General features: G+C 57.7%; 1 protein-coding gene across 1 annotated transcript; it reads right to left on the bottom strand.

Moving 5' to 3' along the window:
* Window positions 1-1,534: 1,534 nt before the first annotated feature.
* LOC133362897 (protein phosphatase 1L-like) lies at window positions 1,535-17,284 on the bottom strand. The gene is made up of 6 exons (XM_061581855.1): window positions 17,248-17,284; window positions 14,546-14,700; window positions 7,224-7,604; window positions 5,170-5,326; window positions 4,406-4,567; window positions 1,535-4,116 (listed from the first exon to the last, which is right to left on the bottom strand). The coding sequence occupies exons 2-6, from the start codon at window positions 14,687-14,689 to the stop codon at window positions 3,707-3,709; spliced, it is 1,254 nt and encodes a 417-aa protein (XP_061437839.1). The 5' UTR covers window positions 14,690-14,700; window positions 17,248-17,284; the 3' UTR covers window positions 1,535-3,706.
* Between the last annotated feature and the right edge of the window lie 752 nt (window positions 17,285-18,036).

The raw sequence follows: 18,036 nt of genomic DNA, 5'->3' as shown, positions 1-18,036 counted from the left end.
AGCGTGTGAGCGAGCGTGTGAGCGAGCGTGTGAGCGAGCGTGTGAGCGAGTGTGTGAGTGAGTGTGTGAGTGAGTGTGTGAGCGTGTGAGTGAGTGTGTGAGCGAGTGTGTGAGCGAGCGTGTGTATGTGCGAGCGTGTGAGTGAGCGTGAGCGAGCGTGCGTGCGAGCGTGTGAGTGAGCGTGCGTGTGAGCGTGTGCGTGAGTGTGAGCATGTGAGTGTGAGCGAGCGTGTGAGCGAGCGTGTGAGTGTGTGAGCGTGCGAGCGAGTGTGTGAGTGAGTGAGAGTGAGCGAGCGTCTGAGCGTGTGAGCGAGCTTGTGAGTGTGTGAGTGAGTGTGTGAGTGAGCGTGTGAGTGAGTGTGTGAGTGAGTGTGAGTGTGTGAGCGAGCGTGAGTGAGCCGTGTATGTGAGCGTGTGAGTGAGCGTGTGAGTGAACGTGGGTGTGGACCAATCAACTTCAAGGACAGTGCATATTATTATCATTATCAGAGTTGCTTATTTTTGTTTGCTTTTTTGACTACTTGTGTTGTGGTTAATGCAAACATGATGCCTTGAATAAAGGTGTCAGTTTTTGTACCAGTTTAAAAGGGTAAAAACCTACTACTATATGTTGCCACTGGTAAAAGAGATCTCATAGTGTAAATGCTTTACCCCGAGCTCTCAATACTCTGATAGTGCGCTGTGTTTGAGTTGTACGCCTTCTGGTGCCATCTGGTCCAACACCAATGGGGACTGGGCTCTAAAGAAAGCCGTCTCGGGTGTGGACCAATCAACTTCAAGGACAGTGCATACATTATCAGAGTTGTGTGTTTTTGTTTTTCAGCTTCATGTATCGGGTAATAACCCCGCGAGACATCCATGCGGCTCTCGGCTCGGGTGCGACCGCATCTAAACAAAACCGTGGACAGGAAACGCGCCTTGAAGTGACTACACGCATCGGTAGAAATCAAGGAAAAGTAAAAAAACGAAAAGTCTATTGCAGAAGGAACAGATGGAGGTGGGGGGTGGAGTCCCACACTTTTGCTGCAGCGCCCTCCTCTGGCGAGACAGAGTACAGCGGCTCCTGCTGGGCACGCGGTCGGCTTTCGCCGCGGGTTCCCGTTACCCTCAACGATTTACAAGCTGCTTGGTTCTTTCGGTAAAGTCACGTAGAAGGGAAATAATAAAATAAGAAAAATAAAACATAATAAAAATATTATATTATTTTAATAAAAATAAAACATGAAAAAATATTTTATTATATTATTTTATTATGTTTTATTTTTATTATTTTATTATCTCCCTTCCATGTGACTTTACCAAGAGAACCAAGAAGATGAATCCCTGCAGTCACAAAAGCTTTAAATCGAAAAAAAAAGATGTAGATGATGATGTTAATGATGATGATGTTAATGATGGTAATGTTGATGATGTGAATGGACGCTGTCTTTCCGACAGACCTGTTCTTCACCTGAGGACGGCTGCTTGTGTTGTGGCCGAAACGTCGTGAGAATTATTTTATAATGTTTATTTTTATTATTTTATTATTTCCCTTCCACGTGACTTTACCGAAAGAACCAAGAAGATGAATCCCTGCAGTCACGAAAGCTTTAAATCGAAAGATTGACAAGCTGCGTGCGTGCCGCAGTTTAAAATTGTTTTATTCGATCGTCTAGTACTCGCAGCAACTCACGACAAAGACGTTGATCTCTCTCACACACGAGAGAGAGAGACGCACGCAGATCCCCCGTGTCGCCTCTACACACGTGGGGGCAGAGGTCGCAAACGGGTTTTGATTCCTTACCCGTACCCGGCCGCACCAGGGTCGCAAACGGGTACCCGTACCCGGCCGTACGGATATCGGGTACCCGATTGCGACCTCTGGGATGAAGCCATGTTGCAGTTGCGGGTGGGTTGATTCTAGGAACTTGAATTGTGAGAAGAGACAAGACGTTGGGAAATGAGTGACAAACAGTTACTCACCAGTGACTCATGGCCTACCCGTACCCGTACCCGGCCGGGTACGGGTAGCCGGGTATCGGGTACCCGGTTGCGACCTCTGCTTATTATAATCATACACGGTGTGCCGGGTGTATATATTAGATTCTGAGTCGCCGGCCGCATCGTAACGAACACTTAGTCAACATCGTCAACATCGTCAACATCATCATCACTTGCTATTAATAAGTTAACATTATTATGAATAAATGGCCACAACAGTTCGTAGCGGTCGTGTCCACCCCTCGCTCGGAATCCAACCCAGGTCCTATGGGGTCAACCCCAGTGTTAGTAGGACCAATCCCGCAAGATCGCGGCTTCCGACGAAATCCTTTCCGGGTTCAACCCGGAGCCACGTGACCGAATCCACACTCCGAGAATCGATGCCGGGAGGGGCTAAGGGAGTCGGCGTTCGCTGGATTTGTAGGATTTTAACCGGGAGTTGTAGGGCCTCCAGCGGATTACGAGATCGACACGGGAGGGGATGGTGAACGTCACCGCGGGTTACAGTTATAGGCGGCTCGGGGAATGAACTCGCACCTCTAAGTTCTAGATTTGAAGCTTTCGTGACTGCGAGGATTCATACTCTTCGTTTTTCCGGTAAAGTCACGTAGGTTAAAAAAAATGAAATTAAAATTAATAAAATAATAAAAATCACGACGTTTCGGAGGCATCAGGTGGGAACCGTCACGGCCAGATTTGCTGCATCAAGTGAGGCAGGGATTCCAAGATGCAAGCTCTTAAATATTAGATTTTTATTAATTTTAATTTCATTTTTTTTTACCCACGTGACTTTTACCGAAAAAACTCAGTATGAATCCTTGCAGTCACGAAAGCTTAATTAATAAAACTCAAATATTTAAGAGCTTGCATCTTATATTATAATATATATTACTTTCTTTTATTGTGTTTTATTTTATTATTTCCCTTCTACGTGATGACTTTACCGAAAGAACCAAGAAGATGAATCCCTGCAGTCACGAAAGCTTTAAATCGAAACTCGAGGCTTGCAGCGTTACATTAGAACTTACTTCGGTGGGCGCGGCAGCCTGAAACGACTGCACAAATCTACGCTTCAACCTACAAGTTTATATATCCTGCCACACACAGCCTGCATGTCACGTGATTACATCTTGGTATGATAATTGTTTTTGTACCCTTCTATCTGGCAACAAAACTGACACCTTTTTTACGAGGAGTCATGTTTGCATTGACCACAATACCTGCAGTCACAATGCAAACAAAACTCTGATAATGTATGTGCACTGTCCTTGAAGTTTATTGGTCCACACCTGAGACAGCTTTCCTTAGAGCCTAGTCTCACATGGTGTTGGACCAGATGACGCCAAAAGGCGCACAACTCAAAGACAATGCACCATCAGAGTATGAGAGCTCGGGGTAAAGCATTTACACCATTGGAACCTCCTTTGCCAGTAGCAAAATATGATAATTGTTTTTTTACCCTTCTATCTGGCAACTATATTATCAGAGTTGTGTGTTTTGTTTGCATTGTGACTGCAGGTATTGTGGTCTATGCAACATGACTCCTTGTAAAAAAGGTGTCAGTTTTGTTGCCAGATAGAAGGGTAAAAAACCAATTATACTTTTTACTGGCAAATGAGGTTCCAATGGTACATTTTGGCACGTGATTAAACGTCCCCGGGCGCAGAATATCCCAGACTACATCACTGTCCACCACTGTCCACCACTGTCCACCGCCGCCCTCCAATCAGCAGGCGGTCCTGGCCGCCCGTCTTGGGGTGGCGGCACCGGCTGCACCACCACCGGCTGCACCGGCTGCGGCACCAGCCCGCGGCGTCCGGTAGCGCACCACCACCACGGTGATGTTGTCGGGACAGCCGCGGTAGAACGCCTGCAGCGCCACGCTCTTGGCCCCGAGGTGCGGCTCCCCGAGTCGCTCGCCCACGAATGCGACGGCCTCCTGACTGCCGAAGGCGTCCCACAGCCCGTCGCTGGCCATGAGCAGGAAGCGAGGCCTCGCGGCGCGCAGGTCCACGGCCGTGACGTCGGGCTCCGCCGTCACGACGCCCATGCGCTTGAGCGGGAAGTCGCCGAGCGAGCGAGACATGGCGAGGACGCCCTGCACGCGCCACGAGCCGTTGTAGCTGATGAAGCCGCCTGGGGGGGGGGGGGGGGGGGGGGGAGAGATGTGGTGAGTCGTGGGGGAGACGTGGGGGGAGAGAGACATGGGGGGAGAGAGAGGAAGAGATGTGTGTGGTACACTGTGTGGTACACTGTGTGGTACACTGTGTGGTATACTGTGTGCTGTACTGTGCGTTACACCGTGTGAGTTACACCATGTGTGATATACTGTGTGTGGTATACTGTGTGGTATACTGTGTGGTGTACTGTGCGTTACACCGTGTGTGTTACACCGCGTGCGGTAAACCGAGTGCGGCGTGCGCACCGGCGCGCTTGATGCGCTGGCGCTCCTTGAGCTGGTGCGGCTTGTGGTCGTGGGAGAGCGCGACGGCGCAGCCCTGGGCGTCGCACAGCACGGCGCGAGAGTCGCCCACGTTGGCCACGTAGAGTCGCCCCGCCGACTCCACCGCCAGCACGCACGTGGTGCCTGCACGCAGAGAGACACGAGGGAGGGGAGACACGCGGGAGATGAGGGGAGATACAGGGAGACACGCGGGAGATGAGGAAACACGTGGAGACACGGGGAGACAGGGGGAGATATGGGAGATAAGGGGAGACAAGAGGAGACAAGAGGACACGTGGAGGCAGATACGGGCACCAGGGGGCACCAGCTGCGCTGCAGCAGCAGCCAGTGAACTCTGAACTCTGGCGGTGAACTCAGGCGGTGAACTCTGGCGGTGAACTCAGGCGGTGAACTCTGAACTCTGGCGGTGAACTCTGGCGGTGAACTCAGCCAGTGAACTCTGAACTCTGGCGGTGAACTCAGGCGGTGAACTCAGGCGGTGAACTCAGCCGGTGAACTCTGAACTCTGGCGGTGAACTCTGGCGGTGAACTCAGGCGGTGAACTCTGGCGGTGAACTCTGAACTCTGGCGGTGAGCTCTGAACTCTGGCGGTGAGCTCTGAACTCTGGCGGTGAGCTCTGAACTCTGGCGGTGAGCTCTGAACTCTGGCGGTGAGCTCTGAACTCTGGCGGTGAGCTCTGAACTCTGGCGGTGAGCTCTGAACTCTGGCGGTGAACTCTGCTCACCGGCTTCGTTGCCCGCGGGCCCCAGCGTCTCCATGAGCTCCAGCTCGGTGCGCCGCACGGCGTCACGCAGCGCCGCCTCCACGTCCGCTCCGTCTCCCTCCGCCAGGCGCCGCCGCAAGTAGTCCGGCAGCCGCCGCTTCACGTACTCCGCCGCCGCCTGGCGGGGGTGCGCAACGGCCAGGGTAACCGCAGGGCCCTCGAGACTCAACACACACAGACACTACACACACACACAGACTCAACACACACAGACTCAACACACATAGACTCAACACTGCACCATAGACTCAACATTGCCCCATAGACTCAACACTGCCCATAGACTCAACACTGCACCTAAAGACTCAACACTGCACCGTAGACTCAACACTGCACCGTAGACTCAACACTGCACCGTAGACTCAACACTGCCCATAGACTCAACACTGCACCATAGACTCAACACTGCACCATAGACTCAACACTGCACCATATACTCAACATTGCACCATAGACTCAACACTGCCCATAGACTCAACACTGCACCGTAGACTCAACACTGCACCGTAGACTCAACACTGCCCATAGACTCAACACTGCACCATAGACTCAACACTGCCCATAGACTCAACACTGCCCATAGACTCACCATAGACTCAACACTGCCCATAGACTCAACACTGCACCATAGACTCAACACTGCACCATAGACTCAACACTGCACCATAGACTCAACACTGCACCATAGACTCAACACTGCCCATAGACTCAACACTGCACCGTAGACTCAACACTGCACCGTAGACTCAACACTGCCCATAGACTCAACACTGCACCATAGACTCAACACTGCCCATAGACTCAACACTGCACCTAAAGACTCAACACTGCACCGTAGACTCAACACTGCACCGTAGACTCAACACTGCACCGTAGACTCAACACTGCCCATAGACTCAACACTGCCCATAGACTCAACACTGCACCATAGACTCAACACTGCACCATAGACTCAACACTGCACCATATACTCAACATTGCACCATAGACTCAACACTGCCCATAGACTCAACACTGCACCGTAGACTCAACACTGCCCATAGACTCAACACTGCACCATAGACTCAACACTGCCCATAGACTCAACACTGCCCATAGACTCACCATAGACTCAACACTGCCCATAGACTCAACACTGCACCATAGACTCAACACTGCACCATAGACTCAACACTGCACCATAGACTCAACACTGCCCATAGACTCAACACTGCCCATAGACTCAACACTGCCCATAGACTCAACACTGCCCATAGACTCAACACTGCACCGTAGACTCAACACTGCCCATAGACTCAACACTGCCCATAGACTCAACACTGCACCGTAGACTCAACACTGCACCGTAGACTCAACACTGCCCATAGACTCAACACTGCCCATAGACTCAACACTGCCCATAGACTCAACACTGCCCATAGACTCAACACTGCACCATAGACTCAACACTGCCCATAGACTCAACACTGCCCATAGACTCAACACTGCCCATAGACTCAACACTGCCCATAGACTCAACACTGCACCGTAGACTCAACACTGCCCATAGACTCAACACTGCCCATAGACTCAACACTGCACCGTAGACTCAACACTGCACCGTAGACTCAACACTGCCCATAGACTCAACACTGCCCATAGACTCAACACTGCCCATAGACTCAACACTGCCCATAGACTCAACACTGCCCATAGACTCAACACTGCACCGTAGACTCAACACTGCACCGTAGACTCAACACTGCCCATAGACTCAACACTGCACCGTAGACTCAACACTGCACCGTAGACTCAACACTGCATCATAGATGATGGTGGTATTGATGGTGGTGATATTGATGATGATGGTGGTGATATTGATGATGGTGATATTGATAATGGTGGTGATATTGATGATGATGGTGTTATTGATTACACCGGCGATATTGACGACGCCAGCGATACTGACATTGATCTTTCTCCCCGCATCAATATCCGACGTTGGGGGGCGTTGGGGGAGGTGCGTGTGCACGCACCTCCCCGCCGTGCCCGTCGAACACCCCGTAGAGAGCGTGCCGGTGACGGCGGCCGCAACGGGGGGCAGCGTCACCAGCACCGGCGTCACCGGCAGCGCCGTCACTGCCGCCGCCGTGAGCCACGGTGAAGCGGTCCTCCATGTGTTCCCGGCGTCCCTGCAGCGCGAACACCGCGACCCCGCGGGAGCGGTACTGCCACGTGACGCGGGGGGGGCGGGGAGCGGCGCCGGCCCCCCCCCACGGCACCGCCGCTGGGGGGGGGCACGGGGGCCCCCCCCCGGTGGGGGGGGGCGGCTCGGCGGGGGGGGACGGGGGGGAGGGGCCGCGGGAGGAGGCGAAGCGGCGGAGGGAGCGGCAGGCGGAGGTTGGAAGGGAGCGCAGCTGAGGGGTGGGAAGTGGGGAGAGTGGGGGGGGTGTGGGGGGGGGAGAGACACGGGGAGAGTGGGGGGAGTGGGAGAGTGGGGAGAGAGTGGGGGGAGTGGGGGGAGAGTGGGGGGAGTGGGACACGGGGAGTGTGCAGAGAGTGGGGGGAGATTGGGGGGAGTGGGGGAAGTGGGAGAGAGTGGGGGGAGAGTGGGGGGAGAGTGGGGGGAGTGGGACACGGGGAGAGTGGGGAGAGTGGGGGGAGAGAGTGGGGGGTGAGTGGGGGGAATGGGGGAGTGGGGGGAGAGTGGGGACAGAGACGCGGGGAGAGTGGGGGGAGAGTGGGGGGAGAGTGGGGGGTGAGTGGGGGGAGTGGGGAGAGAGACACGGGGAGTGAGACACGGGGAGAGTGGGGGGAGAGTGGGGGGAGAGTGGGGGGTGAGTGGGGGGAGTGGGGAGAGAGACACGGGGAGTGAGACACGGGGAGAGTGGGGGGAGAGTGGGGGGTGAGTGGGGGGAGTGGGGAGAGAGACACGGGGAGTGAGACACGGGGAGAGTGGGGGGGAGAGTGGGGGGAGAGACACGGGGAGTGAGACACGGGGAGAGTGGGGGGAGAGTGGGGGGAGAGTGGGGGGAGAGACACGGGGAGTGAGACACGGGGAGAGTGGGGGAGAGACACGGGGAGTGAGACACGGGGAGAGTGGGGGGAGAGTGGGGGGAGAGAGTGGGGGGAGAGAGTGGGGGGAGAGACACAGAGAGTGGGGAGTGAGACACGGGGAGAGTGGGGGGAGAGTGGGGGGAGAGTGGGGGGAGAGAGAGGGGGGAGAGACACAGAGAGTGGGGAGTGAGACACGGGGAGTGAGACACGGGGGGAGTGAGACACGGGGAGAGTGGGGAGTGAGACACGGGGAGTGAGACACCGGGAGTGAGACACGGGGGGAGTGAGACACGGGGAGAGTGGGGAGTGAGACACGGGGAGTGAGACACCGGGAGTGAGACACGGGGGGAGTGAGACACGGGGAGAGTGGGGGGAGAGTGGGGGGAGAGACACGGGGAGGGAGACACGGGGAGAGTGGGGGGAGAGACACGGGGAGTGAGACACGGGGAGAGTGGGGGGAGAGTGGGGGGTGAGTGGGGGGAGTGGGGAGAGAGACACGGGGAGTGAGACACGGGGGAGGTGGGGGGAGAGTGGGGGGAGAGTGGGGGGAGAGACACGGGGAGTGAGACACGGGGAGAGTGGGGGGAGAGACACGGGGAGTGAGACACGGGAGAGTGGGGGGAGAGTGGGGGGAGAGACACGGGGAGTGAGACACGGGGAGAGTGGGGGGAGAGTGGGGGGAGAGTGGGGGGAGAGACACAGAGAGTGGGGAGTGAGACACGGGGAGGGAGGGGGGAGGGGGGGGGGGGAGGGGGGGGAGAGAGTGGGGGGAGAGACACAGAGAGTGGGGAGTGAGACACGGGAAGAGTGGGGAGTGAGACACGGGGAGTGAGACACGGGGGGAGTGAGACACGGGGAGAGAGGGGAGGGAGACACGGGGAGTGAGACACCGGGAGTGAGACACGGGGGGAGGGAGACACGGGGAGAGTGGGGAGTGAGACACGGGGAGTGAGACACCGGGAGTGAGACACGGGGAGAGTGGGGAGGAGAGTGGGGGGAGTGGGGAGAGAGACACGGGGAATGAGACACGGGGAGAGTGGGGGGAGAGTGGGGGGAGTGAGACACGGGAGAGTGGGGGGAGAGTGGGGGGTGAGTGGGGGAGTGGGGAGAGAGACACGGGGAGTGAGACACGGGGAGAGTGGGGGGAGAGACACGGGGAGTGAGACACGGGGAGAGTGGGGGGAGAGTGGGGGGAGAGGACACGGGGAGTGAGACACGGGGAGAGTGGGGGGAGAGTGGGGGGAGAGTGGGGGGAGAGACACGGGGAGTGAGACACGGGGAGAGTGGGGGGAGAGTGGGGGGAGAGACACGGGGAGTGAGACACGGGGAGAGTGGGGGGAGAGTGGGGGGTGAGTGGGGGGAGTGGGGAGAGAGACACGGGGAGTGAGACACGGGGAGAGTGGGGGGAGAGTTGGGGGGAGAGTGGGGGGAGAGACACGGGGAGTGAGACACGGGGAGAGTGGGGGGAGAGACACGGGGAGTGAGACACGGGGAGAGTGGGGGGAGAGGGGGGGGAGGGTGGGGGGAGAGACACAGAGAGTGGGGAGTGAGACACGGGGAGATGGGGGGAGAGTGGGGGGAGAGTGGGGGGAGAGAGTGGGGGGAGAGACACAGAGAGTGAGGAGTGAGACACTGGGAGAGTGAGGAGTGAGACACTGGGAGTGAGACACTGGGAGTGAGGAGTGAGACACTGGGAGTGGGGAGTGAGACACGGGGAGTGAGACACGGGGAGTGAGGAGTGAGACACGGGGAGTGAGGACACTGGGAGTGAGACACTGGGAGTGAGGAGTGAGACACTGGGAGTGAGGAGTGAGACACTGGGAGTGAGACACTGGGAGTGAGACCACGGGGGGAGTGAGACACTGGGAGAGTGGGGAGTGAGACACTGGGAGTGAGACACCGGGAGTGAGGACACGGGGGGAGTGGGGGGAGAGTGGGGGGTAGTGGGGAGAGAGACACGGGAATGAGACACGGGGAGAGTGGGGGGAGAGTGGGGGGAGAGACACGGGGAGTGAGACACGGGGAGAGTGGGGGGAGAGTGGGGGTGAGTGGGGGGAGTGGGGAGAGAGACACGGGAGTGAGACACGGGGAGAGTGGGGGGAGAGTGGGGGGAGAGACACGGGGAGTGAGACACGGGGAGAGTGGGGGGAGAGTGGGGGGAGAGACACGGGGAGTGAGACACGGGGGAGAGTGGGGGGAGAGTGGGGGGAGAGTGGGGGGAGAGACACGGGGAGTGAGACACGGGGAGAGTGGGGGGAGAGACACGGGGAGTGAGACACGGGGAGAGTGGGGGGAGAGTGGGGGGAGAGAGTGGGGGGAGAGAGGTGGGGGGAGAGACACAGAGAGTGGGGAGTGAGACCAGGGGAGAGTGGGGGGAGAGTGGGGGGAGAGTGGGGGGAGAGAGTGGGGGGGAGAGACACAGAGAGTGGGGAGGAGACACGGGGAGAGTGGGGAGTGAGGACACGGGGAGTGAGACACGGGGGGAGTGAGGACACGGGAAGAGTGGGGAGTGAGACACGGGGAGTGAGACACGGGGGGAGTGAGACACGGGGAGAGTGGGGAGTGAGACACGGGGAGTGAGACACTGGGAGTGAGACACGGGGGGAGTGAGACACGGGGAGAGTGGGGAGTGAGACACGGGGAGTGCGACACCGGGAGTGAGACACGGGGGGGGAGTGAGCCACGGGGAGAGTGGGGGAGAGTGGGGGGAGAGGACACGGGGAGTGAGCACGGGGAGAGTGGGGGGGGGAGAGTGGGGGGGTGAGTGGGGGGAGTGGGGAGAGAGACCCGGGGAGTGAGACACGGGGGAGGAGTGGGGGGAGAGTGGGGGGAGAGTGGGGGGAGAGACACGGGAGAGTGAGGACACGGGGAGAGTGGGGGGAGAGACACGGGGAGTGAGACACGGGGAGAGTGGGGGGAGAGTGGGGGGAGAGACACGGGGAGTGAGACACGGGGAGAGTGGGGGGAGAGTGGGGGGAGAGTGGGGGGAGAGACAAGAGACGTGGGGAGTGAGGACACGGGGAGAGTGGGGGGAGAGTGGGGGGAGAGTGGGGGGAGAGAGTGGGGGGAGAGACACAGAGAGTGGGGAGTGAGACACGGGAAGAGTGGGGAGTGAGACACGGGGAGTGAGACACGGGGGGAGTGAGACACGGGGAGAGTGGGGAGTGAGACACGGGGGAGTGAGACACCGGGAGTGAGACACGGGGGGAGTGAGACACGGGGAGAGTGGGGAGTGAGACACGGGGAGTGAGACACCGGGAGTGAGACACGGGGAGAGTGGGGGGAGAGTGGGGGGAGTGGGGAGAGAGACACGGGGAATGAGACACGGGGAGAGTGGGGGGAGAGTGGGGGGAGAGACACGGGGAGTGAGACACGGGGAGAGTGGGGGGAGAGTGGGGGGTGAGTGGGGGGAGTGGGGAGAGAGACACGGGGAGTGAGACACGGGGAGAGTGGGGGGAGAGTGGGGGGAGAGACACGGGGAGTGAGACACGGGGAGAGTGGGGGGAGAGTGGGGGGAGAGACACGGGGAGTGAGACACGGGGAGAGTGGGGGGAGAGTGGGGGGAGAGTGGGGGGAGAGACACGGGGAGTGAGACACGGGGAGAGTGGGGGGAGAGACACGGGGAGTGAGACACGGGGAGTGAGACACGGGGAGAGTGGGGGGAGAGTGGGGGGAGAGAGTGGGGGGAGAGACACAGAGAGTGGGGAGTGAGACACGGGGAGAGTGGGGGGAGAGTGGGGGAGAGTGGGGGGAGAGAGTGGGGGGAGAGACACAGAGAGTGGGGAGTGAGACACGGGGAGAGTGGGGAGTGAGACACGGGGAGTGAGACACGGGGGGAGTGAGACACGGGGAGAGTGGGGAGTGAGACACGGGGAGTGAGACACGGGGAGTGAGACACGGGGGGAGTGAGACACGGGGAGAGTGGGGAGTGAGACACGGGGAGTGAGACACGGGGAGAGTGGGGAGTGAGACACGGGGAGTGAGACACGGGGAGTGAGACACGGGGGGAGTGAGACACGGGGAGAGTGGGGAGTGAGACACGGGGAGACATCTTCTTCCGCCCCTATCTCCCATGCAACATTCTCCCGCGTCTCTTCATCTCACCACCCGGCGACTCGCTCCGCAACAGAGTGAGCCTCTCCCCGCTGGACGCACGCTCCGGCAGGCCCCAACCCATGTGGCATTCACGTGAGTCGGGCAGCGAGCGGCGGAGTGAGTCAGGTAGTGCCTGAGTGAGTCAGGGAGTGACTGGCTGAGTGAGCTACTGGGAGAATGAGTGACTGGGTAAGTGACTGAGTGAGTCAGGGAGTGACTGGGTGAGTGACTGGCTGAGTGAGCTACTGGGAGAATGAGTGACTGGGTGAGTGACTGCGTGAGTCAGTGAGTGACTGGGTGAGTGACTGGGTGAGTTGGTGAGTGACTGGGTGAGTGACTGGGTGAGTGGCTGGGTGAGTGACTGTGTGAGTTGGCGAGTGACTGGCTGAGTGAGCTACTGGGAGAATGAGTGACTGGGTAAGTGACTAAGTGAGTCAGGGAGTGACTGGGTGAGTGACTGGCTGAGTGAGCTACTGGGAGAATGAGTGACTGGGTGAGTGACTGCGTGAGTCAGTGAGTGACTGGGTGAGTGACTGGGTGAGTTGGTGAGTGACTGGGTGAGTGCTGGGTGAGTGATGCGTGAGTTGGCGAGTGACTGGCTGAGTGAGCTACTGGGAGAATGAGTGACTGGGCGAGTGACTGGGTGAGTGACTGGGTGAGTGACTGGGTGAGTGACTGCGTGAGTGACTGCGTGAGTCGGTGAGTGACTGGCTGAGTGAGCTACGGGGAGAATGAGTGGACTGGGGTGAGTGAGCAAGCGCGGAGTGACGGAGTGATGATTGGGTGAGTGACTCGGTGAGTAACTGAGTGAGTAACTGAGTGAGTCGTTGAGTGACTGGGTGAGTAACTGAGTGAGTAACTGGGTGAGTCGTTGAGTGACTGGGTGAGTAACTGAGTGAGTAACTGGGTGAGTCGTTGAGTGACTGGGTGAGTAACTGAGTGAGTAACTGGGTGAGTCGTTGAGTGACTGGGTGAGTAACTGAGTGAGTAACTGGGTGAGTCGTTGAGTGACTGGGTGAGTAACTGAGTGAGTAACTGAGTGAGTCGTTGAGTGACTGGGTGAGTAACTGAGTGAGTAACTGGGTGAGTCGTTGAGTGACTGGGTGAGTAACTGAGTGAGTAACTGGGTGAGTCGGTGAGTGACTGGGTGAGTGTCTGAGTGAGTCGTTGAGTGACCTGACGCGAGCAAGCGGACTGGGCAAGCGAGCGACTGCATGAGTCGGTAAGTGACTGAGCGAGCGACTGAGTGAGTGACTGGGTGAGTCGGTGAGTGACTGGGTGAGTGCCTGAGTGAGTGAGTGAGTCGTTAAGTGAGAGGGTGAATGATAGAGACGGTGAGAGACTGGGTGAGTCGGTGAGTGACGGAGTGATGACTGGGTGAGTGAGTGACTGTGGCGAGTGGACTGGGTGAGTAACTGAGTGAGGCGGTGAGTGACTGGGGTGATGACTGGGTGAGTGAGTGAGTCGTGGAGTGACTGGGTGAGTGATAGAGTTGGTGAGCGACTGCGTGAGTGATCGTGAGCGACGAGCGAGCGATTGAGTGAGCGACTAGGCGATGTGAGCGACTGCGTGAGTCAGTGAGCGACTGAGCGAGCGACTGGGAAGTGACTGGGCGAGTGAGCGACTGCGTGAGTCAGTGAGCGACTGAGCGAGCGATTGAGCGAGCGACTGGGCGAGTGAGCGACTGCGTGAGTCTGTGAGGACTGGGGAGTGAGCGACTGAGTGAGCGACTGGGCGAGTGAGCGACTGAGTGAGTTGGTGAGTGACGGGTGAGTGAGCGACGGAGTGAGTTGGTGAGTGACCGGGCGAGCGAGTGAGCGACTGCGTGAGTTGGTGAGCGACTGGACGGGCGAGTGAGCGACTGCGTGAGTCGGTGAGTGGGCGAGCGAGTGAGCGACTGAGTGAGTCGGTGAGTGACTGGACAGGCGAGTGAGCGACTGCGTGAGTCGGTGAGTGGGCGAGCGAGTGAGCGACTGAGTGAGTCGGTGAGTGACTGGACGGGCGAGTGAGCGACTGCGTGAGTTGGTGAGTGGGCGAGCGAGTGAGCGACTGAGTGAGTTGGTGAGTGACCGGGCGAGCGAGTGGGCGACTGCGTGAGTTGGTGAGCGACTGGACGGGCGAGTGAGCGACTGCGTGAGTCTGTGAGTGACCGGGCGAGCGAGTGAGTGACTGAGTGAGTTGGTGAGTGACTGGGTGAGCGAGTCACCCTCGGGCCGTGCCTGGCGGCCGCCCACACCGTGGCCACGGATGCCAGAAGCAGCAGCGACTCAGGTCGCAGCAGCAGGTGGAGCAGCAGGGAGAGCAGCAGGGAGAGCAGGCGGGCAGCTGACTCCAGTGGTAGGGACAGCATGGCGTGGTCACCTTGGGGACACACACATCCAGACACTCACTCACACACTCATCCAGACACACTCACACACCCACTCACTCATCCACACACTCACTCACACACACATCCAGACACACACACACTCATCCAGACACTCATCCAGACACTCATCCACACACACTCACACACACTCACACACTCATACACTCATCCACACACACCTTCACACTCACACACTCATCCAGACACTCACTCACTCACACACTCATCCAGACACACTCACACACCCACTCACTCATCCACACACTCACTCACACACACACATCCAGACACACACACACTCATCCAGACACTCATCCAGACACTCATCCACACACTCACACACACACTCATCCACACACACTCACACACACACTCACACACTCATACACTCATCCACACACACCTTCACACTCACACACTCATCCAGACACTCACTCACTCACACACTCAATCACAGGTGGAGCAGCAGGGAGAGCAACAGGGAGAGCAGGCGGGCGGCTGACTCCAGTGGTAGCGACAGCATGGCGTGGTCACCTACACACTCACACACACACCTACATACACTCACTCACACACTCATCCAGACACTCACACACTCACACACACACACACTCATCCAGACACACTCACACACTCACTCACTCATCCACACACTCACACACCCCACTCACTCACACACTCATCCAGACACTCACACACTCACACACACACACACCTACACACTCACTCACACACACACTCACACCTACATACACTCACTCACACACACACCCAGACACACACACACACACTCATCCACACACACTCACACACACTCACACACACACACACACGTACACACACTCACACCTACACACTCACATCTACACACACCCCTACACACACACTCACCGACACACACTCACACACACACACCCACACACTCAATCACAGGTGGAGCAGCAGTGAGAGCAGGCGGGCAGCCGACTCCAGTGGTAGGGACAGCATGGCGTGGTCACCTACACACTCACACACTCATCCACACACTCACACACTCATCCAGACACACACTCACACACACACTCACACACACTCACACACGCACACCTACACCCTTCACGAACTAAGTGGTCAAATAGATGTTAAATAATGTGGGAGCCAGAGGACATCCCTGTCGCACCCCAAGGTGTACAGCGAATGGCTCTGACTCCCGGCCACGTAGTTTTACCCGGGCCCGCTCACCATCATGAAGGTCCTTAATGATCATGAAGCAGAGGGTCAGAAACTCCAAAAGCACGAAGAACAACCCAGAGCCCAGGCCTACTGATGGTATCATAGGCCTTGACCAGGTCAATAAAGCAGAGATGTAGGTCTTGTTGGAATTCCCTACACCTCTGCTGTAGCAGACGGACACAAAATATGGCATCTGTGCAGGACCGCCCTTTCCTGAAACCGCAATGGGGCTCCGCAAGCCTCTCCTCAGCGTGCCTAGCAAGGCGATGTTGAATAATCCTTGCCAGGACCTTTCCCGGCACACTGAGGAGTGAGATGCCCCTGTAGTTGTTACAGTCGGTATGGTCCCCCTTAAAGAGGGGGACCACCAGGGCATCCTTCCAGTCCTGCGGAACCCGTCCAGTGGTCCAGACTGTTGTTATGATGTCATGTAGGGCAGTCTGTGCACAAACGCCACCCTCCCTCACTCACACACACACCTACACACACCTACACACACACCTACACTCACCCACACTCATCCACACACACACTCATTCACACACAGACACTCGCTCACACACACACCCACACTCACACACTCTCCACGTCACCCTCACATCCTCCCCGTTACCCTCTCCACGTTACCCTCTAATCCCCCCGTTACTCTCCCCATCACCCTCACATCCCCCAGTTACCATCACATCCCCCCCGTTACCCTCTCATCCCCCCCGTTACTCTCCCCATCACCCTCACATCCCCCAGTTACCATCACATCCCCCCCGTTACCCTCCCCATCACCCCGTTACCCTCCCCATCACCCTCACATCCCCCCGTTACCCTCCCCATCACCCCCGTTACCCTCTCCGTTACCCTCGCATCCCCCCCGTTACCCTCCCCCATCACCCTCACATCCCCCACGTTACCCTCCCCACGTTACCCTCACATCCCCCCCGTTACCCTCCCCATCACCCCCGTTACCCTCTCCGTTACCCTCGCATCCCCCCCGTTACCCTCCCCATCACCCACACATCCCCCCCGTTATCCTCCCCGTTACCCTCACATCCTCCCCGTTACCCTCCCCCCCGTTACCTTCCCATCACCCACACATCCTCCCGTTACCCTCCCCCGTTACCCTCCCCATCACCCACACATCCCCCCCGTTACCATCCCCATCACCCACACATCCCCCCCCCGTTACCCCCCCCCGTTACCCCCCCCGTTACCCCCCCCCGTTTCCCTCCCCCCGTTTCCCTCCCCCCGGTTACCCTCCCCACGTACCCTCCCACGTTACCATCACCCACACATCCCCCCCCGTTACCCCCTCCCCCCCCCCCCCAGGTTACCCGGCACGGCAGCAGAACGGGACGCGGCTATCTTGACGATCTGATGGGGGCTGGGTGCGGGGGGGGGGGGGTGAGGGAATCGATTCCACCGGCGAGAAATCGTTCCGTACGCGCGGAATCGATTCTAGTCACCCGATTAGATTCCGTTCGATTCCGATTACAAACAACTCCGATCCGACGAATCGTCGATTATCAGCTGGCGAGAGAATTGGTGAATATAGTAATAGGTTTTTACCCTTTCAACTGGTACAAAAACGGACACCTTTATACAAGGCATCATGTTTGCAATAAGCGCAACACAAGCAGTCAACATGCAAACAAGAAACAACTCTGATGATGATAATGATGTGCACTGTCCTTGAAGTTGATTGGTCCACACCCGAGACAGCTTTTCTTAGAGCCCAGTCTCACATGGTCCTTGAAGTTGATTGGTCCACACCCGAGACAGCTTTCCTTAGAGCCCAGTCTTACATGGTCCTTGAAGTTGATTGGTCCACACCCGAGACAGCTTTCCTTAGAGCCTAGTCTCACATGGTCCTTGAAGTTGATTGGTCCACACCCGAGGACAGCTTTCCTTAGAGCCTAGTCTCACATGGTCCTTGAAGTTGATTGGTCCACACCCGAGACAGCTTTCCTTAGAGCCCAGTCTCACATGGTCCTTGAAGTTGATTGGTCCACACCGAGACAGCTCTCCTTAGAGCCCAGTCTTACATGGTCCTTGAAGTTGATTGGTCCACACCCGAGACAGCTTTCCTTAGAGCCTAGTCTCACATGGTCCTTGAAGTTGAT

Source organism: Lethenteron reissneri, unplaced genomic scaffold, assembly GCF_015708825.2.
Source record: "Lethenteron reissneri isolate LAM-NWPU_2019-01 unplaced genomic scaffold, ASM1570882v1 scaffold_1638, whole genome shotgun sequence".
Lineage (NCBI taxonomy): Eukaryota > Metazoa > Chordata > Hyperoartia > Petromyzontiformes > Petromyzontidae > Lethenteron > Lethenteron reissneri.
This window is presented reverse-complemented; position numbering and strand designations above follow the sequence as displayed.